Genomic DNA, 21844 nt, shown 5'->3' with positions numbered 1-21844 from the left:
AAAATGTAGATCTTTTTGTTTGGAACAACTTTTGAATTGAACATTTTTTACGAAAATTCGTTATTTTGAGATATTTACAAGTTTCCATACTTTTGGAACACCCTGTATGTAGGTACTTTATAAAATTTCAGCTTGTAAAAATTTTTTAATTTATAATGATTTTATTTTTATAATAAAGAATTATCCCATTTCACTTTAAAAAAAAATTTCTGCCATCTATATACAGCTCTTTTTTTCATTCTTAAATTTTCCGATTAATAGAAAAGATTTTTTCAATAAAATGTAAACAAAACTTTTTGTAAATATTAGACTTGAAATTCATGAACATATTAATTTATTAAGAAAAGGAAATAGTAAAAATCTATGTCGTTTTTAGAAAATTAAAATGAACATTTAATCTTCAATTATTGACTCATCGAGAGTTAGAATTTTACAGAAAATATGTTTAAAATTATAGTAGTTTTCATTAAAGAATAAAGTAGTTACCTACTTGAAAGAGATTAAATAAGAATTAAAAATATTATTAACCTTCTTTCAGATTTGATAATTTTTAATTTTAAAAATATTTAAATTTCGATATTCAACATCTTCGAGAATCGATATTGCGATTACCGACTGCTGCGTGCTGCCTGGAGCCGCCATTTTTATGAGAGATACACACGATGCAGTGAAACAGAAAGTAACTTAATATACCTCAAGTGAAAATTAGTTTTAAAGTCTTTTTGTTTAAAACCAAAAAATATTTATTTTGTTTCAAACCCGATTTCGAAAAATAAATAAGGTAAGCAATTAAAAATTAATTTTTTTTGTATTTATAGATAAAACTTACGATACCGGCTTTATCTTAAATGAACTCGTGTTATGATTTTTCTTTATTATATATATAATTTTTTTTTTTTAATTATTTGAATAATTTTCTATAACGTACATGTATGCTATTTTATTCAATACATTTATTTGTTTAAATTTTTTTTTCAGGAATGTATTGTAAATTTTTGAAGCGTGCAACGGCCATTTGTAAATTGTGTTGAATTGCTACATTTCGATCAGTCAACATCGTGATCACGTTAATTCTTGAACTGTTACAATTTTTATTCACGAACGGATTTAATTAGTTTGCATAAATAAATTTTGAATCAGTCGGGAGAAATAATAAACTTTGATTTTATTTGTGCAACACTTAACCTACAAAACTGAAGCGCAAGTTAGTTATTGATTTTGTTGCATTTTTGTTTTAAAATTGTCATGAAAATTTCTCATTGTAAATATTCTGATATTTCCATATTATTTAATATTTTAATTCAACTACTTTATTAGACAATAATCTAACAATGCTTAAACAAAGAGATGCTTGATATAATTTCTCGGAATTCTTATCAGTGAAATTATTTTGTTGTCTTTAGTTGTCCTTGGAAATTTATTCACACTCTTGTATTCATCCAAAATTGATTATATTATATTATATTATATTAATTACGATAATTAATCGATAATTGATTTATTAAGAAAAATTACTTTTAGTTACAATGTAATTTTTAATAACTAAAATAAAACAATAGATTTATTTGTGATTTTAAGAATGTCTGAAAGTTGGGACAACGACGGCGATAATTCGAAGAAAAGCCGAACTTATTCACGAGAATTCACAAATCAATCTCGTTATAATGACAGAAGAGATCAAGGAGGTCGATTCCAGGGACGGGGAAGACGAGACAATGATAATAGCAATTACGGTCGTCAAAATCAGTCAAGGAATTACAATCAAAGTGACAATTCAAATAGACAACAGTACGATCGCAACTCGCAATATAATTCTGAAAGTAATTTCAGTCATTCGAAGCAGTCTAATAAATCAGACGACACAGATGACCTTATTTTACAAATCCAAACATTCAGAATTGGAAAGCTTATTGGCAGAGGCGGTTCTACTGTAAAAGATCTTCAAAGTCAAAGCGGATGTCGAATTTCGGTAAAAAAAATGTGAAAAAAAAATTTTAATCCATTCAAGTCTTTATTAGATACATATTGTTAGTTTTTTTTATTTCTTAAGAAAAAAATATTAGAAATAAAGTTTTGAATTTCAGATTGACAGTGACAGGTCCAGCGAAACAGTATCTGTGACATTGACCGGCGACGTAGATGCACAACAAAATGCAAAGCAACTTATTAATGATCTCATGAACACTGGAATGGACCCTCCTCAAGGTCGTGCTCAAAGAAGTTACAATCAACCATCACGAAGACCCAGGTCACGATCATCATCGAAATCGCCACAATTCAGATCATCAAATCATTCTCCTCAGCGTGGATCAAATTATTCATCAAAAAGTTATGAAAGAAATTCTGGCGATCGTTATCAATCGAATCAATCTCGAAACAATTACAATACGAAACGATTTGATTCCGATAATTATCAGAATTCAAGACGGCCCGATTCGGATAATTATCAAAGTTCGCAACAACAAAACCAAAGATCAAAATCACCTGAAAAAAACCAAAGTTCGCAGCAGGACTCGAACGAAATTGATTTCTCAACTTTCGACTGGTCGAAAGCTAATGAACTCTTTGTAAGAAGTTAATATATAAATTCTAATTTTATGTTTCAAATTCAATGAAATGAACATTTTAATTGTGATTTATTTTTTTCTCTAGGAAAAAGCGCAAAAAGAGAGGTGGGCAAAATTACCGCCTTTGAAAAAATATTTTTACAAAGAGGATTCGAAAGTCGCAAACATGACAAAAGAAGAAGTTGAGGAGTTTAGGAGATCAAATAACAATATTGAGGCTAAACTTATGTTTGATAACGATGTTGAAGTAGAGGGTTTAAAAGTTCCAAATCCTGTAACTACTTTCGAACAGGCTTTTCAAGTGAGTAACAAAAGTTTTTTCAATTCATAGAATTTTTAAAAACAGATTTTTCATTTTTGAATTTTAAATGAATCTTGAATGTGCAAGTGAAAAATGAAAATATTTTTCTTATCTTTTTTCTAGGAATACCCAGATATTTTGGAAGAAATTTACAAGCAAGGTTTTGAGAAACCCAGTCCAATTCAAGCTCAATCGTGGCCAGTTCTTATGAGTGGCATGGATTTAATTGGAATAGCCCAAACAGGAACAGGTAAATTTCAAATATTCCATAATATATGTAGTAAATTATACGCGCACGTGAAAAGTGTTTTACATTGTTAATTTATTTGAATTATTAAGTAAATTATATAATCATAAAATTTTTATTTTTTCAATATCTACAATTTAATTAGGATTATCATTTTTAAATTAATTGAAATTGGGGCATTCTCTCAATTATATTTTGAACAAATTACAATACAATTTTATTTTGAACGTAATTAAAAAAATATATATATAAATTGAACATAACCAATATTTATATTATTCTTTTAAATTAAAAACAGAATATTTTTAATTATAAGCAAAAATAATTTCAATAATTTTCACTTTTTATAATTTTTTTATATTCAATTACATTGATTTAGAGATTTTTCGTCTGTTATGGATCGTATTTTTTAATTATTTGATCTATTTCTTTAAATTTTAACTTCAATTTTTTACTTTTTTGAATTTCCTTAAAAAGAAAGAAAGATTTATTTAAAAAAGAATAGTTTCTGAACACTTTTTAGTTTTAAATACAATTTTTAACCAATTTTGTTATTTATGTTGAAAATAAAATTTTTTATTAATTCAAACGATATTGAAAAAATCGTTTATGTATCTCTTTAATTAAAGTCAGAAAAATATAAATTTCTATTCTAATAAATTATAAAACTTAATGAAATTATTGCATTTTATTTTTGAACAAAAAATACATTAAAAATTTTAATAACTGCAACTAAGCTCTTAAAATATCCAATAAAAAGTTAACGCACCATATATATATACAATATGTATTAAATAATTACATTTACTGCCTTTTTATAGATTAATATAATTTATTATTGCTGGAGTGTCTTTAATTAATTTAAAAATTAAAATTTTTTTGTAATTTATGTTTAAATAAAAATTGGGAGAATTTCCTGTCTTTCGACTTTTATAAACATTTTCGAAATTTTTTGAAGAAGATTGTTATACATATAGAGCAATTTGTTTTTTAAATAATATGGTTTTTCTAGACCTAAAATTTTTTTCTTTTTTCTATATTTTAGAGAAATTTTTGAATTTTTAAAAACAATTTTTGCGGCAATTTAATAGGTGGAATATTTTTATTTTCATATAACTTTGAACACGATATACACTGAAATGAATATTTTTTTTAATACCTACTTATTTTAATTTATTCATCTTTTGTAATAAAATGTTAATTTAGAAAAACTTGAAATTTTTTTTTAAAAACTGGAAAGAATCTTGAACTTTATTCCCACTTGTTACATAAATTTTTTTTTTTTGTTTTCAGGAAAAACTCTTGCCTTCTTACTACCGGCTTTAATACACATCGATGGCCAGAATACTCCACGGAATGAAAGACCAGGACCAAACGTTCTTGTTTTGGCACCGACTCGAGAATTAGCTCAACAGATCGAGAAAGAAGTCGGCAAATATTCATATCGAGGAATTAAAGCGTAAGTTGTTTTGTAACTTTGTTAAAATATTGTTTTAGGTAAAAAAAATCAAAAATGTTTTATACCGTTAAAATCTCTCTAAAAATAATAATAATATTAAATTTGTAAAAAATTGTTTTATATAACAGGGTTTGTGTGTATGGAGGGGGCAGCAGAAAAGACCAAATTAACATGGTTTCGGGAGGTGTTCAAATCGTTATTGCAACTCCGGGAAGATTAAATGATTTAGTTCAAGCTGATATCCTAAAAGTTGAGTCCGTAACGTACCTGATTCTTGATGAAGCTGATCGCATGTTGGATATGGGCTTCGAACCTCAAATTCGAAAAACTTTACTAGATGTAAGGCCGGACAGACAAACTGTCATGACTAGGTAAATTTTGTGGTATCTCTAAAATTATTAGTATGTAGGGGATCTTGTGAATTTTTGAAGCCTTAAATTGAAAGTTTTTTAAAAATTTTTTTCTCAACTTTCAAAACATAATAAGTTAAATCTTTTAACATGTGTTTATGTATATCTAGGACAATCAAAAAATTAAGTTATAATCTTAAATAAAATTCATATTTTCTTTCTATAGAGGGCGCACTTTAAAATTGTATATTTTTTTTCTTAAAAGTATCTTCAATTTAAGGCTTCAAAAATTTACAGGACCCCTTAACTAATTGATAATGAAAGTTGAAGTAACTTAACACATTTCGCTAACATTTCTAGCGCGACTTGGCCTTCGGGAGTAAGGAGACTGGCACAATCGTACATGAAGAATCCAGTCCAAGTTTGTATAGGAACTCTAGACTTAGAAGCAACGCAAACTGTTACGCAAACGGTTGTTATGACCACTGAAGAAGAAAAGCAGAGTATTGTAAATATAGTTTTAATTTATTGCAAAACTTTAATTATCATTATAAATTTAGTAAATTATTTTACATTTTTGTTTTGCAGTTGCAGGACATTTTCCTTAAAATGGGACCTGATGAAAAAGTAATGGTGTTTTTCGGAAGGAAAACAACTGTTGACGCAATTTCAAGTGACTTAGCACTCAGTGGTGTAACAGTCCAAAGTATTCACGGTGGTCGGGAGCAAAGTGACCGGGAACAGGCACTTGAAGATTTGAGAACTGGCGAGGTTCGAATTCTTTTAGCAACGGACGTTGCTAGTCGAGGAATCGACATTGAGGACATTACGTACGTATCTATATATTTCTTTATTTACATTAATAACGCATGCTTTGGCTTAGTCGAAATTCTATTAAATGAGAATTTATTTTCTTAAATAGAGAGTTTGACATAAAAAAAAAATTATTAAATATGAGAATTCGTTTAAATAAAAATTCTATCAAATAATAGAAAAATAACGCTAACTTACCAATAATTGGAGTCATAACTCATTTTTTAAACTTTATTAATTATAATCAATGTTAAAGTTTAATCATATGGTTTATTAATAATATTTCTCATTGTTTTCGAATCAATTTCATAAAACTAATTTCGGCAACTATTCTTTAATACAGCGTCACATTGTTTCAGAAAATAAAAATCGTTGAGTCTTACCTAGTTGACATTTTTTTTATGCTTTTCTAAAATTTGTGGTTCTATTTAATAAAAATTTAATTCTTTCACAGTTGTGTTGTTAACTACGATTTTCCTCGTGATATAGAAGATTATGTCCATCGTGTTGGTCGTACAGGTCGAGCTGGAAGAACCGGCGAAAGTATAACTTTAATGACCCGAAGCGACTGGTCACATGCTAAGGATCTAATTAATCTTTTGGAAAAAGCCTGTCAAGTGAGTCTTTACATTATAATTTTAATAATTTGAACTTTTGAAATTCAATTTTTTTATTTTTGAATTAAAATTATTATTATTTTCTTTTTAATATGTTTAGTTATTACTTGTGTTAATCAATCAGTAATTATTGTTATTCGTTGTTTTTATTTGTTTATATTTTTTTAACAGGAGGTACCTCAAGACCTGTATGAAATGGCGGAGAGATACAGTGTCTGGGAAGAGAAGAAAAATCAAGAAAGAGAACGAGATAGAAGGGATGCTGGTGGTAGAGGAGGCCGAGGTGGCAGAGGTCGTGGTGGACGAAGAGGCGGTGGAAACAGATGGGGCAATAGCGATTATTAAAATCTAACTTCAAATTAGATAATAATATATAAAAACTTATAAAATTTAATTTACGTTATGAAAAAAGAATTATAAAACAAACGAGAATTCCACGGTTTTTGAAAAACTGTGCAATATTATCATAGACAGTACGAGACTTTCAAATAATAGAAATACGGTCAATTTAAGAGACACGTATTATTTTATTTTTAATTCGAAGAGACTGATAAATATATAAATAGCAAAAAAGGAATGCTAAAATTTAATTATAAATCGGGTATTAAAACCATTTACTTCCTACGGATTTTTTTTATATATTGTTATTGTTCTTTAGATTATTATCGTTTTAGAGGCGATTATCAGTATTAAACGCCTGGTACAAAGGAACGTCCTTCCAAATAATGACATGTTTAGTTTTGTTCCCTTATTTTTTTTCTGCATTTAATTAAAAAAATATTCTTCTAATGTAAATCCTAAATTATTTTTTTATGACGTAATGTATAAAAGTGTAAAATGATAGGTAAAAATAATTGTCACTTTTTTATACAATGATTTTTTTGGGCTTTAAGCAAGGAAATTATCTCAAAATCTTAAGTATTGTAGGTCTTATATTAGAGGAATAAAAATGTGATTACTTTTTCTACAAAATTGCTTTTTATTTTTTTATTCTATAGAAAACTAGAGAAATTTACAAAAGGTATTCTGAGTTTTATATTATGATTGCATTAAAAAACAACTCATTACACATGAGAATTGGATAGAAAATTATTTTTTCTAAAATTAAAAACTCTTAATTCAAGTGAAAATTTTTTTAAAATTATTTCGTACGTAGCATGTAATAAATAATTTATATGAAAATTGTATAAAAAGAATATTGATGAATTCTTAATACAATAAGTCATTTCTATGAGAAATTTTTCTACAGTTAAGAAATATTGCATTAGTACTGTTACAATATAATTTTACAAAAATTATTTAATCCTAAAGTAAATTTAAAAAATTAATCTTTAATTTATTCAAGCTGATGATTATACAATTATCATAACTTTATGAAATAGCAACAAATGTATTTGTTATAATCTTCTTTTTCTTTTTTGTTTTGTTAGTCTAGAATACTTAAAATTTTCTAAATTGCAAGAGAAAATTAATTGTTTCCCTTTTTTTTGTAAAATTGAAGACAATATGACATTGTCAAAGAATCGAATATTCTTTCAAGTTTTTAAGAATGTTTACCAGTTACTATTATTGAAAAAATCGACTTTCTCCAAATTTTCAGAAAATTTGAATCCATTAATTGTGGTAAAAATTTCAAAACCCCATGCAATACTAAATACATAGAGTTCTTCAGATTCAAATTTTAACTTCTATATGAGATTATATTAAAAGTTCAAAATTTCAATCTGAATATCACGTTCTTTAATAGGGCTTAAAATTCTAGAATTTTTGCCATAGTTAATAAATACATAAAGGAACATTTTTTAAAATTTTAAGAAAATTTTTATGAAAAAATCAATTTTTTCCATACCAATTTCTGGAAAATGTCCTTAAGGATAACTAAAAATTAGAATAAAAAATACATAAACTAGAAATGATTTTGTTAACTAGCTAATAATTCAATACATTGAATTTACTTGTTTGAAAAATTGAGGAGGAATCATAGAAAAAAATTCGAAAAGCAAAAATAAATTTCACAAGTGATAAAAATAACGCTATAAAAAATAATTTTCGAAAATTATGCTTAGCTGTACACTAAGAAATTTTCTGTTTTTGTATACTTCAAAGCAAAGAGTTTTCCACTTGGTGTCGGTGTTGAAAATGCGACATCATCAATGGCCATTATATATCCATAAAAGTAGTTTCTCCTGAAAATGAAAAAAAAATTTTTTAATTTACATTTTTTATTTAATTTTTCTTTTTTTATTAACACGAAAAAAAGTATCAAAAATTTGTTACAAATTAAAAAAAAATTAATTTATTTTTAAACATTTAATTTACACAGGATATTCATTAAATTTTGCAATTAAAATTCAAGATTTTTTTCGGTAGAAAAATATCAAGGTTTTCTAAATTACGACATTATACAAAAAAACAAATAAATTTAAATAAGTTTCAACATAGGTACATCATTTTGTTATTTTATAAAACTGATTATAATAAATTATAATGATAAAAATCAGTCAGCCATGACAAAATTTTTAACCTGACTTTTGACTTGGATGATTGATATTTTACTTCATATACATAAAATATCTTATAAAAAAATATTCAGAACAATTGATGTTAATAGTGCCGTCCAAAGTAAAAATGATATCTTTATCGTTTATAAAAACTTTTGTCAGAAAATATAGGATTTAAGATTTTAATCGTGAATAATATTTACCTAAGAGTGTCAAGCAGTTGGGTGGCAATTCCCTTCCTACGGTGACTTAAAGCCGTCCATACAACGTTAACACCACATTTGACTGGTGTGCTCTCTGAACTGCAACAATCCAAATCCATGAGTTCTGGAATCATTCGATGAGCTTCTTTCACCGATTCGACAACAAGCACGCCCAAAACATTTCTATCTCTAACGTAGAGGTAAACTTTCTTGTCACGATAATATGACAACTGCATATCCACCAAGCCCAAATCAGCATCAACGACGTTCAAGATTTCCGTGACCTTCTTCCAATGTTGCTTATTGTCATAGGGATCAATGAGAATAATTCGACTCGTCGTTGCCTCATCATCCCAAATGACTCTCTCGTTCTTCCATCCTTGAAATTTCAGTGTTTTCGTACTATTGTGATAATTCAAATGAGCATTCTCATCTTGTGGATCACCCATTTGATAAACAATTCCACATTCATTGCACTGAGTCGCGCCAAATTTCTTTTGACCACAATCAATTTGATACTGATCGGATCCACCTCCCGCTTTCGTCAACTGACAGAGCGTCGCTTTTTTACTTTTCGGACTGGAAATATTCTCTCGACTCGAATATCCTTTCGTGAAAAGTGGATAATACTTGACAGTTTCAGTTTTTTCCAGATTTTCGATCAGCGATTCTTGTTGTGTTTCGTTATCTTCAATGTTCATTGACGAATGATTTGTTGCGGATTTCGCCTTGCCATAACTTTTCAGACTCAAAATTTTGGAATTCTTTCCCTCGTCTTTGTCGTCAATATTCATAATTGACGTCATGTTACTTAATTCACTTGCAGGCGACATCATTGCATCTTGAAAATTGGGAGAGTCCTGAAACTGCTTCCGAATCACTGTTTCCATTGGTTCGTACTCGTCATCGGTCCAATCGTCTTCGAGAATTTTCAACAAGTCATCAACGTCCTTCTTGCGCGTTTCAAGATCCGGTTCATCGACGGTCAAATCGTTGGCGTCAAGTGAAATATCCATTTTTGGCTTTTTGTGAATATTTTTTTCCGGCAGAGAATCGTTCAACTTGGAGGCGACTCGTGCTCTCTTCTGTCGGACAGTCTTGAAGAAACGTTTCGTGGGATCTATCACAGCATCAGTTTTCTTTGGTTCCTGTTCTTTATTCCAGAAATCGAAATTTACTTTTAATTGTTTGTTTGAATCTCCCTTGGTCTTCGGAATCGATTTTGCCGGTTCCACCTTTGTAATTTTTGCCTCGGCGCGATTATTCCAATTAGAAATAATTTCTTCCTTCTTCTTGAAAGATTCTATTCGTGACACGTGTTTTTTCGCCCTCGGCTTCTTTATACCGTGAGAAACGCCGGAATTCATTTCAGTTTTTCTCGATCTTCTGTGTGATCGTGGATTCGGGAGACTGCGTCGTTTTTTCGACTCGTCGTATTGCTTCCAATCGATTCCAAAGGCATTGAGACGATCCCTTCGTCCACTGCCGTAGAATGATTTCGTGTCGACAGTCATGCTGGTGTTTTGATTGTCTTGAAAGAGTGATGCCCTTGCTTTTGGAATTGAACAAGCCTCATCGGTTTTTTGCAATTTTGATCCCACGACGTTTGAATCGTTTATGTGTCTCTTGGCTGATATTCCCGTCTTCTCCGGAGAAATCTCGTCAATGTCAAAAGAGCCGAGAGTCTTCCGACGATGGAGACGTGGCAATGAAACGTCCTTGTTCACCGAGCCTAAAGGCGTGATCATTCTCTGTTCCGTGAACTCTTTCTGTGGCGTCTCCTCTACGTGATTTTCATTCTGCTCGCTTCCGCTTCTCAGAGGAGTTTCGGGAATTAATTCGTCGGTACACAGTGGAGAGTTGACGAATCTTCTCGGCGAGCCGGTTGACTTGGGGGAATCGGGGAAAATTTTTCGCCTTGGTGATGATCGAGCTTTTCGTGTCAAATGTTTTAGTGTGCTGAATGGAGAGATACGCTTCTCGGAAAGTAGCGAGCCGGGTATGAGACGATCCCAGGTAGCTTTCATGACAGGAATTTGAGGCGAACCTTCGGGGGTTGCTAGAGGTGAGACGAATTGACGACCTGGAGAACTGCTTGTGCTGCTAGGACTCCCATTTGTTAGAGCCAGTGGTGACATCGGTCCCAAATCTGATTCATCTCCTGAGTTTATGTCATTTTCTTTTCCGTGATATTCCTGCTGGAAAAGGCTGCGTTTTATGATACTTCCAGAATTTCCAAAGAAACGTTTTTGTGATCGCCGAGGAGTGCACAGCAACTCCTGCGACTCTTGTCCACTGTCACTAGATATCATTTTTCGGCAACAATCTAAAATCAAAATTCATAACATAATAATTTATAATGCTATTTATTGTACTAATGCGTTTAGTACGTATTATGGAATAAATAAATAAAAAGTCAAAGACTTAAAACAATTTTTTAATGATGGAAAGTTTTCTAATAAAGTTAATTTCAATTTTTTTTATTTTAATATTTTCAGCTAAGATGTATAGACAGTAAACAGAGAATTCAATTTTGTTTTTTTTTAAATGTTGTTTAATCTCATATTTAAATACCTTCTTTCAATAAAAATAGAATAAATCCATTCCCTATATATAAAAATATTATTAAAATTGAATTTGCAATTTCTATAAATTCTTAAATAAAAATTTAGTTTTTTAAAACACTTAAAATTCGATTTTAATTTTCTGAAACTTTTTTAATTTGATTGCAACTCTTCAATAATCATAATTGAATAATTCTTTAAAAGATCGATTTAACAACGGCAGATGTTTCATTAATTCAGAATACCCATACTTGTATATACCTTTAATCAAAAAGCACTTGTTAATTTAATTTTTAACACATCAATAAAACACAATAAAGCACATATTTCCGAATGAAAAATATAAAAATCAATTGATAAGCTACCAAGAACACAAAATCTATATAGATGAAACTAAAAATATTTTGTGAAACGTCAATTTCCAGAAACTCTGTGTTTCTCCCGCTCAAAATTTCTCCATTCACAACATTTTTAAGGTTAGAATGTTATTTTCGGTAAATGTCAATTCATAGAAATCAATATCTACCAAAATTTATGTCACCAATAACTCAGCAAAATGAAATTGCAGAGAACAAGAAAAAACGTTAAAACATGCATTCGTTTGTTTATGCTTTCGGCCTCAGGAATAAACTTTTTTGTTTTTAGAATATAGTTTAATGAGAGACAATTGAATGTGAAAAGCATATTCTAAATGCTCGAATACTATCATGCAGAAAAAAAAGAGATTCTTACGTTTAATTCTGCTCACTTGCGAAACCAGTCGAAGGAAATTTTCTTTCAGAAAATCACAAAATTCATTCGGTGCAAATTGTTTTTTTCACTCAAGAATTTACAGGAAATGCAACGGTTATTTTCCCTCCTTCGTTGACTCAGTTGTCATAAGCATAGCGCATCCGTCATGCGCAACAAAGGTTTCGATTTCTCTCACCTGCTCAATTCCTCGTTTCTGATTGGCCAAAATTAACAAAACAACTTGAAGCGCGGCGCATAATTTATATTCAAAAATATTATATTATTCGTTACTTAGTAAAAATTAAGTTTTTTTAAATAAAATATAATTTTCACTTCACAAAAATTTTTCCAATTTTATTAAAGTTATTTCAAATAAATATACATATTGGAAGGAATAAAAATTAGTAAAAATTTAAATTAAGAAATAAAATGTTTAATATAAAATCGAAACATTTTATTTTCAATGACATATTTAAAATAATAGGGAAATATATATTTTTCAATATAGAAAAATAAAAGAGAAGTATTCTAAAAATAAAAAAAACTGCTTTTTATATTACTTTAAAAAACAAATACCTACATTCACAATGTATTTTCTATTATCTAAAGTATTTTTATTCCGTTGAGAAATATAAAATAAAGTACATATCTAATTTACAATTCTGAGTTTGCATTTTTCGTAAAACTACAGTGGAGATAATAATTCAACGAGATTTGAAAAATTCCTACAAAAGTGTAATTTTACTAAAAAAAAAAGTGAATGTTGTAAACCTAACAAGTAAAAAGTATTCTACACAAGAGAAATTAAAGAAATCTTGAGATTGTGGAAAAGTGTATTATTGAAAATTATTGATTTACTTTAAAAAATTTTTTTTTAAAGATTTGTGAATTAGAAATCAGTTTTTATACTTGAGGAAATATCACTTGAAATTATTATACGAAAAGTGGTTGAGAAACAACCATTGATTTAAATGTTCATTAAATAGAGTTAAAGTTTCCTGGTAGAAAATGGAAAAAATTAGGCTTTAATTTTGTCAGCCAAGGAGCAACTGAGACCCGTGTTGTCTGGCTCGACATTTAATTCTTTTACAACACCATCTTCAACAACCATTGAATATCGTTTGCTTCTTTTTCCACCGAGTGGTGGAAGATCCACTGACAATTCTAAAGCATCTGTGAAAGCTGCCGATGGATCGGCAAGCATTCGTACCTACAAAAGATTTTAATTGCGTTAATTAAATGCACAATAATGAATCAATTATTGATTTTTAAATTAAAACAAGCATATTATTTTTAATACCTTTCCTTCAGCCCCTTGATCTTTTCCCCAAGCAGCCATGACAAAGGCGTCATTTACTCCAATGCAATAAATGTCTGCGATGCCTTTAGATTTTAATTCGCTGGCTTTTTGTATGTACCCGGGTAAATGTGTCTGAAATTTAAAAACTAATATTTTAACATATTCTTCAATTTAAATACATTATAAGAAAAATGTTCTTTTATACAATCAACAAAGAAACCGCGAATTAATAAACTTTTTTTGTAACAAATTTTTCTGATAAAGAAATATTCACTTCTAATGAAATTCTTTTCTGTTTATTGTATTTTCATTACCTTGAACATATAAACTCGTATAAAAAATTAATTGCGTATAGTCTGCATACGCACTAACACCAACTTAAATTAACCATAGTAACTTCAAGTTCACTTATGCACAAGACAATTTATTCACAAATAAATAATTAAAAATTATAATGATATACAGTAAAATGTAAATTAATTAAGGCAAGGAATTCAAGTAATTATTTTAAAACTTATTTATAATTTACACATTATAAATAGAAAATGAATAATTGAAAAATAAAACTTTTATTCTCATAAATAAATTATTAATAGACATAAATTTGAAAAGTACAGTGTTTTCATTTCTTAATGCTATAATTAATTTGTTTATAGAAGACAATTCTTTCTATATATATTTTTTTTATTACAAAAATGATAAAAAAAAGTTATCGAGAATATGTTTTTAATGTAAAAATCTTAATTAAAAAGTGCGTTCAATGTTGAATGAAAACATCATCACTAATAACTAATAAAAATATATTACCCACCTTAGAACAACCTGGAGTAAATGCACCAGGAACGGCAAAAACAATAATTTTTTTACCGGATCCTTCTTTAGTTAAATTCACCTTATTTGCTGGCGAATTTTCGTACAAATCCACCGAAGGGATTTTGTCACCAACCTAACCAAAAAAGCAGCAAATGTAACTTTATCAAGATAATGTTAATTGTAATAAGTTAATTTATGTACTAAATCGCTTAATACTATTTACATTTTATAAATTCAATGAAAATCATGTAATAATAAATAGACTTACAGCAATAACCATGTTTCTTGGAGACACGTGAATTCCTCTTGCGAACGAAGTGAATGTTGTGCGTCCAAACGCAAAAATGGCGCGATTCACGACTTGTTGACTCATATGTGCTTTAATCGATTTATACCTGTTAGTTGATTATTAGTTACTTGTTTTTCTACTTAGTTAACAATAACGATAAAAATGGTTAGATAATGACTTTCAATGCCGGGTGACGTATTGCGCAATCATCAACTTTATTACGCAAAAGTTGGTTTATTTTTATTTTCCCGGCGTTTTCTTTCTATTTTTAGATTCTATGGAATAAATACAAAATTAATATTTTATATTAATTAGATGACGAAAAAAGATAAATGAAATTTTTTACTTTATAAAATACAGTAAAAAAAGTGACATCTCTTTTTTTCGTAATAAAGTGTATGTAGTTATTACCGTCCACTGCCAATATTAAGTAGTAAACTGTATTATCGACGGTAAGTACTACATAAGCCCATGAATTCATTTAAAATTCTAAATTACAATTTTTATTAATTTTTTATAAATACAATTAATTATTTATTATATAGTGTTATAATTGTAAAACGATTATTGTAATTTTTGGTCCCTAAATTTCTAGCGCTTACTCATTTTACTTAAGAAAATTGTATACAACAAAGTATAAGTGTTAGCCTGCTGGCAGGCGTTCGTTTTTAAATGCTGTAAAAGGCAATTTATTAACTAAGTCCGGAATCATATCGAACACAATAGATTCCCTATGAATTCTATTGTATTCGTTATGTTATTTTTGTTGAGTATAAGAAAAATATAAAAATCAAGTAATTTTAAATGTTAGCCTGAACTGCAGTTTAAAATCAAAGAAATTAAAGTGATATAAAATTAAAAAAATAGTAATAAAATATAATATTTTAGATTAAAAAAAAATGTTGTACTCTGAAATCTGTATAATTCGCATTAATCCATACGGCTCTTATAGAAATCGGCATGGGTTCAAAGCTCGAAAGATTGTGAAATTCGATCACGAGTTCACCGTCAGCAGGGGAATAAGAAGGGGTTGAAGAAACGAGAATTACCTTGGAATTACAGAGAGGTTCTTTGGAATCGAATACGACACGAATGGGTGGAGATATTCGCATCCGGGTCATTATATAAGCGGTCTCTAATGGCTCACGTAATCGGAATAATATCTCTATTTACAAATTAAAAGCTCTTATTTCACAATATTCCACGTGCTATTTTGTCAATATTGACCTGCGCCCTATAATTTTACTTTATATGTCTTATTTCTCGTAAACAATGAAAACAATTATCATATAGGTATACATTCGAGAATTCATTATTATGCACATCCGCTTCAATTTTTTCAATTTTACTTAGTTATATATAATAATTTTTATTTCACTGTTTCATAGAGAAAAATTAATCCAATATTTTTTATCTAAAACCGCACATAATTTATCTAATTTTATAATTCATTATTTTTTAGATTTTCGAACATAAAAAATTCATTCGAATATTCGAATTAATTCGAACATTAAAATTCATTCAAAGTCCATCTGCAATTACATCTACGATTTTTTTGAAACTTTTTTTCTTTTAGTACTAATTGAGACTAGCTTTCATGATTTTTTTCATTATTTTTTAGCAAGCCGTTTTCGAGATATAAATGGGCAAACGATTTTTGTCTAAGAGTTTTTTTTTAATTTTGCATATTTTACCCAATAAAAGAAAAAAAAACTATAACTTTCAGGCCTTCTTTTATGGTTTTCACCATAAAAATCAAATTTCTGGGTATTGTCACTATAATTTCGTAATCAGAGCATCAAAAATATACATAAAAATATGTAGTATTAAAAAAACCAAAAATATTTTTTAAAAATTCAAAAATTTTTTAAAATTCCGAAAATATTGAAAAAATTGTTTTCCCACGACTTTTTATCTTTAAAACTTACAAATTTGATAGTAATATCTTTTGAAAAAAAATTTCGATTTTTTTTGTGAAAAGTACGTTTAAAAATAGAAAAAAAAAGTTTCAAAAAAATCAAAGATGCATTTGCAGCATTTGCAGATGGACTTCGAATTTGGCATGGAAATACATTGTGTTATATATATAATTCAAAGGCTTTTAGCATGTGTTCTTCACTAACATTATTACTATAACTAACTTCCGAGAATAAGATTTTGAATAAAACAACTTTGAAGTTAACAAGCGAATTTTTTTAACGTGCGTTTTTGTCCTTGTCAGTTTTGCAGGAATTTGGTGCCATCTACAGGTCATATTTGTACTTTCCACTTTCTCAAGAAGTTTGTTGAAGTCAACATTGTTTTTTCAGTTTTAAAATTAATTTCTTTTTCTAGTTTTGTCTTAAATTTTGCATTAATTTTGATATTAGGTATATTGTGACAGATTAAATTAGTAATCTTAGTGTGATTGGATGATTTTATAAAAGAAAAACAAAGTTTACAGTATCGTGGAATTTAAGGTTATGTTGTGACATATAGAAGAAATGCAGAAAATAAGAAAGTTCTCACGAAAAGATAATGTGCGACTTTTGTTTTATTGGTGTTTGAATGAAATATGGAAAATTTTCAACGTATATTTCTAATTTTTAAATTTGCGAGAAATCATAAGGTTCCCCTGATAACCACTTGAGCAGACAATATATTATAACTATATATGTTAATATATTGGCATGGCTAAATTTTATTAGTAAGTATTCTTTTCTTTACTATTTATATTATGCGAAATTACACTTTTTACATTATAACAATGTTTCTAGCAGGCAATTTTTTATTTAATATTTTAATGAAAACAATATTCTTTTAAAATGTTTAGATTTTTGATTTAGATTTGAAGAAAAAAAACAATAATTTAAAATCAAATAAAATGTTCTCTGTAATAGGAACCACATGAAATATGTTTTTAAACTTAGAATATTTAAGGACAGTAACACCTGATACTGTTTTCCTAATTTGGAGATGTGGATGATTTTTCAAGAATCCTTTGAAAGATCTCTTTATTGTTCTGTGAAGACGAATAGATTACCGCGCGAATTGTTTTCTTTGGTTGGGTCGAAACGCGCGATACGAAAAGCAGACTTTCATCGATGAAGGGACTTTTCTATGGTATCTTTAGTGGTCCATGCATATGTAAAGATTTTGAAAAGGCTTCTTTGCGCTTATACAAAAAGAGGTTTCATTATTCTATCTCCCTGCAGTGTGTTTTATATAACTGATTTTATGTCATACAGTACACACGGAATCATTCTGTTCATAATAACGATCTTCCACTGTTTTATATAAATTGCTAACTTGATTACAAACGAACTGATGCACCTCAGGGGTATCCTGTCACATTCCCTTAGATAAATACCACCTCAAAATAAGGCTAACGATTGATGATTACCATCACACAAATTATCTTTATATTTTGCAAGCTTCATTATGGAAATTAGTTTTTGTCAGATTTTTGGAATCAGTAATAATTTCATGTCAAATTTCATTGATATCATATGGATTTATTTAATAACGTGTTCAGTATATAAAAAGATCTATATACATCGATATGACAAAATATGTTATTATTGGATTATATGATTTCGTTTAATTTGAAGAATGTAATTTTTTAGTGAAATCGACAAATATTTTTCTGCTTACTGAGGAAACACGTTCGAGGATTAACCAAGTTACATGGGACAGTGACTGTCAATTAGGAATTCAATGGTAGGAAAGCTCTTGATTTGCTGCATCAGCCATTCTACAACCATTTGCTGAATGTCACAGCGAAATGTCATGCCAACGAGAACAAACTTTATATCCATGTCGATTCCACACTCGAATTTCCCCCGTTGCATTTTCCATATTTATTTGCATATATATGTCGAACAAAAATTATATACAAAATATCACTATAGTCAGTTGTTGTGGTACTTCTGAAAAATATATTAAATTATTTACTCATTAAAATATAAGAAATAGAAACGAATTTCATTAAAAAATTAACAGCATTAATTCAGTTTAAAAATTTTTAATATCATGAAACATTATGTTTTTAAATATTTTTTACGTTATAATGCATGAACTAAATGTTTTAATGGTATCTATATATGAAAGAAAGAAATTAAATTTATTGTAAGCAACTAAAATATTTAGATGATGGTTGTAAATAATAAAGTTTATGATCATTAAAATTCTTTAAGTCTTGAGAATGAAAAGAGTCACGCGTTAATAAAATTTGAAGAATTTATATAGTTAAAGATATTTTTAATATTTATATAATGAAGGTTCTAAACAATTTTGTTTGTTGAATAAATTGTTGAAAATAATAATTTTTTAAATATTAAACATAACAAAAAATTCTCACCCTTAAAATTGTTTAAAATAAATAATAATTTTTTAAATAAAAGAAGAACACAAATAGGGAATATTATTACAATAACAATTTAATTTTAATTACTATTGATTGTTTTTTAAATATAAATAAAAGAAATATTTTACGATATTGTGATTAGTGTATACAGTCGTGTCTCCGTACGGCGCGATTCCATACCGTGCAATGATGTCATCAACTTTTAGTGCCGTATTTCAAAGACCGATCGTAAAGCGAAAAATATAAATAATTAAAAATTTGTATTTATTTGTTAATTAAAAGAATAAAGATATATTGATCTATTTCTTAAAAACGTGAAATTATTTTATAAAACAAAAATTCCTTTTCAATAAAATTGAAGTTACTTGTGTGGCACCCGCAAAGTACCTTCTCAAGACGAGCCTGAAAAGGTGTGTAGTAGGGGTGATTTCAGAGCCGCACGGTACGGAATCATGGAGAGAGGGAAATTTCAGAAAACTGCACGGTACGGAGACACGATTGTATTATGTTAAAAATACATATACACTAACAGTCTTTTTTTTATCAATCTTACATAAAAAAACACCACCAATCTAATATATACATGGGACGTTCCACGTCAAACGAAACAGAGCTCTAGCCAAAAATTGGCTTGATAAAAAAAATCGTTTAAGGGCTGAAAAAACTTGTACACTCTTATACTTTCGAAAGCAGATGGGCGATTTCAGAAATTCAATATGGCGGTGCCTGTAGATGTGATATAAGTCATCAATGTCACGATTTGACAAATACAAACATGAATAAAATTTCCGAAATTAATTAAATTGAATCAAAAAATACACTTTTAAGCATTTTTGGGGTCGCTGAATACGAATCTGAAGTCAGATTTTAAAAATTCAAAATGGCAGATCCAAAATGGTGGTCGATTTTTAAAAATTTAATATTTTACCTCGAAACTTGCTACTTGGGGGTTTTCGGGGTCGTAGAATACGAATCTGAAGTCAGATTTTAAAAATTCAAAATGGCGGATCCAAAATGGTAGTCGATTTTTGTTAAAACTCAATTTTTTTTCTCAAAACTGGTTACTCGGGGGTTTTTTGGGTCGTATAATACGAATCTGAAGTCAGATTTAAAAAATTCAAAATGGCGGATCCAAAATGGTGGTAGTAACCAGTTTTGAAAAAAATTGAGTTTTAACAAAAATGGACCACCATTTGGGATCCGACATTTTGAATTTTTTAAATCTGTCTTCAGATTCGTATTCAGCGACCCCAAAAACCCCCGAGTAATTAGTTTTGAGAAAAAAATTGAGTTTTAACAAAAATCGACCACCATTTTGGATCCGCCATTTTGAATTTTTAAAATCTGACTTCAGATTCGTATTCTACGACCCCGAAAACCCCCAAGTAGCAAGTTTTGAGGAAAAATATTAAATTTTTAAAAATCGACCACCATTTTGGGTCCGCCATTTTGAATTTTTAAAATCTGACTTCAGATTCGTTTTCAGCGACCCCAAAAATGCTTAAAAGAGTATTTTTTGATTCAATTTAATTAATTTTGGAAATGTTATTCATGTTTGTATTTGTCGAATCGTGACATTGATGACTTATATCACATCTACAGGCGCCGCCATATTGAATTTCTAAAATCGCCCAACTGCTTTCGAAAGTACAAGAGTGTACAAGTTTTTTCAGCCCTTAAACGATTTTTTTTATCAAGCCAATTTTTGGCTAGAGCTCTGTTCCGTTTGACGTGGAACGTCCCACATATATGACCCTATAATATTAGATGATATTAAAGTAGAAAATATTTCACATTTCTTTTTCTTTAATCGTTGGACTTTGAGTAGCCGGTACATAACTTTTATTTGTTCAATATAATTAAAAATAGAAATTTAAAAAATTCTTTTCTACGTATATTCCTTACATTAAAAAATAAATTTTTTTAATAATCCTGTTACTTTTTATACAAATTTTATTGACACATTTCGAAAGTTTTTTATAATTTATATTATACACTATGTCCGCATGAAAAGGGACCACTTTGTCAGTTTTATTTTAGGAGATAATCGCTATTTTGTAAAAATGTTTCAAATTTTCGATTTTTTTATTTATTGATGGAAAGCAATCTGTAGAGTGTCCCGCGGTGATTCATGCATTTCTCATAATTTTTTCGCAATTATAAACGCGTAAAAAATTTATTTTTAATTTTTTATTAGCATGGAAACTAATGGTAAACTCGAACTTTAAACTCGTTTTTCTCAAAACTAGTGTTTTAGCACTTTTAACTTCGAATCCTTATAACTTTGCGAATTTTTCACTTAGAAAGGTCTAAGACCAATCAAAATTTTAAAAATTTAGTCAATAGTGCCAAAGTGGTCCCTTTTCATGCGAATGTCCATACATATAATATATAGTAAAGTAACAAATTTAATAAGTTAGTAAATATTACCATATGATTTTATTTCAATAATCGGTTATACTTGACTAAAATAAAAATTATTTGGTTCAAGTAATTATTTATTATGATAAAAGTCAAGTAATAACGATTGTTTGAACCAAATAAAATTTTTTGGGGAGTATACTGTTGTATATTCCTTTGTGAATTTTCTAAAATATAATACATATATTAAGTTAGATTAAAAAAATGTTGACGATGCTGAAGTATGCAATGTTTATGATAAACGATTTTTAAACAAATAATTTTTTTAAATGAAAAATTCTATAATTTTTTGCCTGAAAAATGTTTCTTATAGTTTTTATTA

At 28.4% G+C, this 21844-nt stretch overlaps 3 protein-coding genes across 4 annotated transcripts; 1 reads left to right on the top strand and 2 right to left on the bottom strand.

Annotated features, from left to right (window-relative positions):
* Nucleotides 1-617: 617 nt before the first annotated feature.
* On the top strand, nt 618-7326 carry LOC127290419 (probable ATP-dependent RNA helicase DDX43). 2 transcript variants are annotated; one of them, XM_051318959.1, is made up of 12 exons: nt 618-781; nt 979-1204; nt 1579-1969; nt 2085-2567; nt 2653-2868; nt 2992-3118; nt 4409-4574; nt 4703-4945; nt 5285-5432; nt 5513-5754; nt 6192-6354; nt 6526-7326. In XM_051318959.1, exons 3-12 carry the CDS (start codon nt 1580-1582, stop codon nt 6697-6699), a joined length of 2352 nt encoding a protein of 783 aa, XP_051174916.1. In that variant the 5' UTR covers nt 618-781; nt 979-1204; nt 1579; the 3' UTR covers nt 6700-7326. The 2 variants fall into 2 exon arrangements, with proteins under 2 accessions (XP_051174916.1, XP_051174917.1); XM_051318960.1 differs by lacking the exon at nt 979-1204 and having other exon boundaries at nt 624-781.
* Nucleotides 7327-7665: 339 nt separating this feature from the next.
* LOC127290418 (N-acetyltransferase ESCO2) lies at nt 7666-12515 on the bottom strand. Its single transcript, XM_051318958.1, has 3 exons — nt 12355-12515; nt 9059-11384; nt 7666-8540 (listed from the first exon to the last, which is right to left on the bottom strand). Exons 2-3 carry the CDS (start codon nt 11368-11370, stop codon nt 8417-8419), a joined length of 2436 nt encoding a protein of 811 aa, XP_051174915.1. The 5' UTR covers nt 11371-11384; nt 12355-12515; the 3' UTR covers nt 7666-8416.
* Nucleotides 12516-12889: 374 nt separating this feature from the next.
* LOC127290421 (peroxiredoxin-5, mitochondrial) lies at nt 12890-15110 on the bottom strand. Its single transcript, XM_051318961.1, has 4 exons — nt 14736-15110; nt 14466-14600; nt 13655-13786; nt 12890-13564 (listed from the first exon to the last, which is right to left on the bottom strand). Exons 1-4 carry the CDS (start codon nt 14838-14840, stop codon nt 13373-13375), a joined length of 564 nt encoding a protein of 187 aa, XP_051174918.1. The 5' UTR covers nt 14841-15110; the 3' UTR covers nt 12890-13372.
* Nucleotides 15111-21844: the final 6734 nt, after the last annotated feature.

This window comes from Leptopilina boulardi, unplaced genomic scaffold, assembly GCF_019393585.1.
Source record: "Leptopilina boulardi isolate dan_hultmark-lab unplaced genomic scaffold, ZJU_Lbou_2.1 LbouV2_64, whole genome shotgun sequence".
NCBI classification, from domain to species: domain Eukaryota; kingdom Metazoa; phylum Arthropoda; class Insecta; order Hymenoptera; family Figitidae; genus Leptopilina; species Leptopilina boulardi.
Note: the sequence above shows the minus strand (reverse complement) of the source record. Positions and strands in the feature narration are given on the sequence as shown.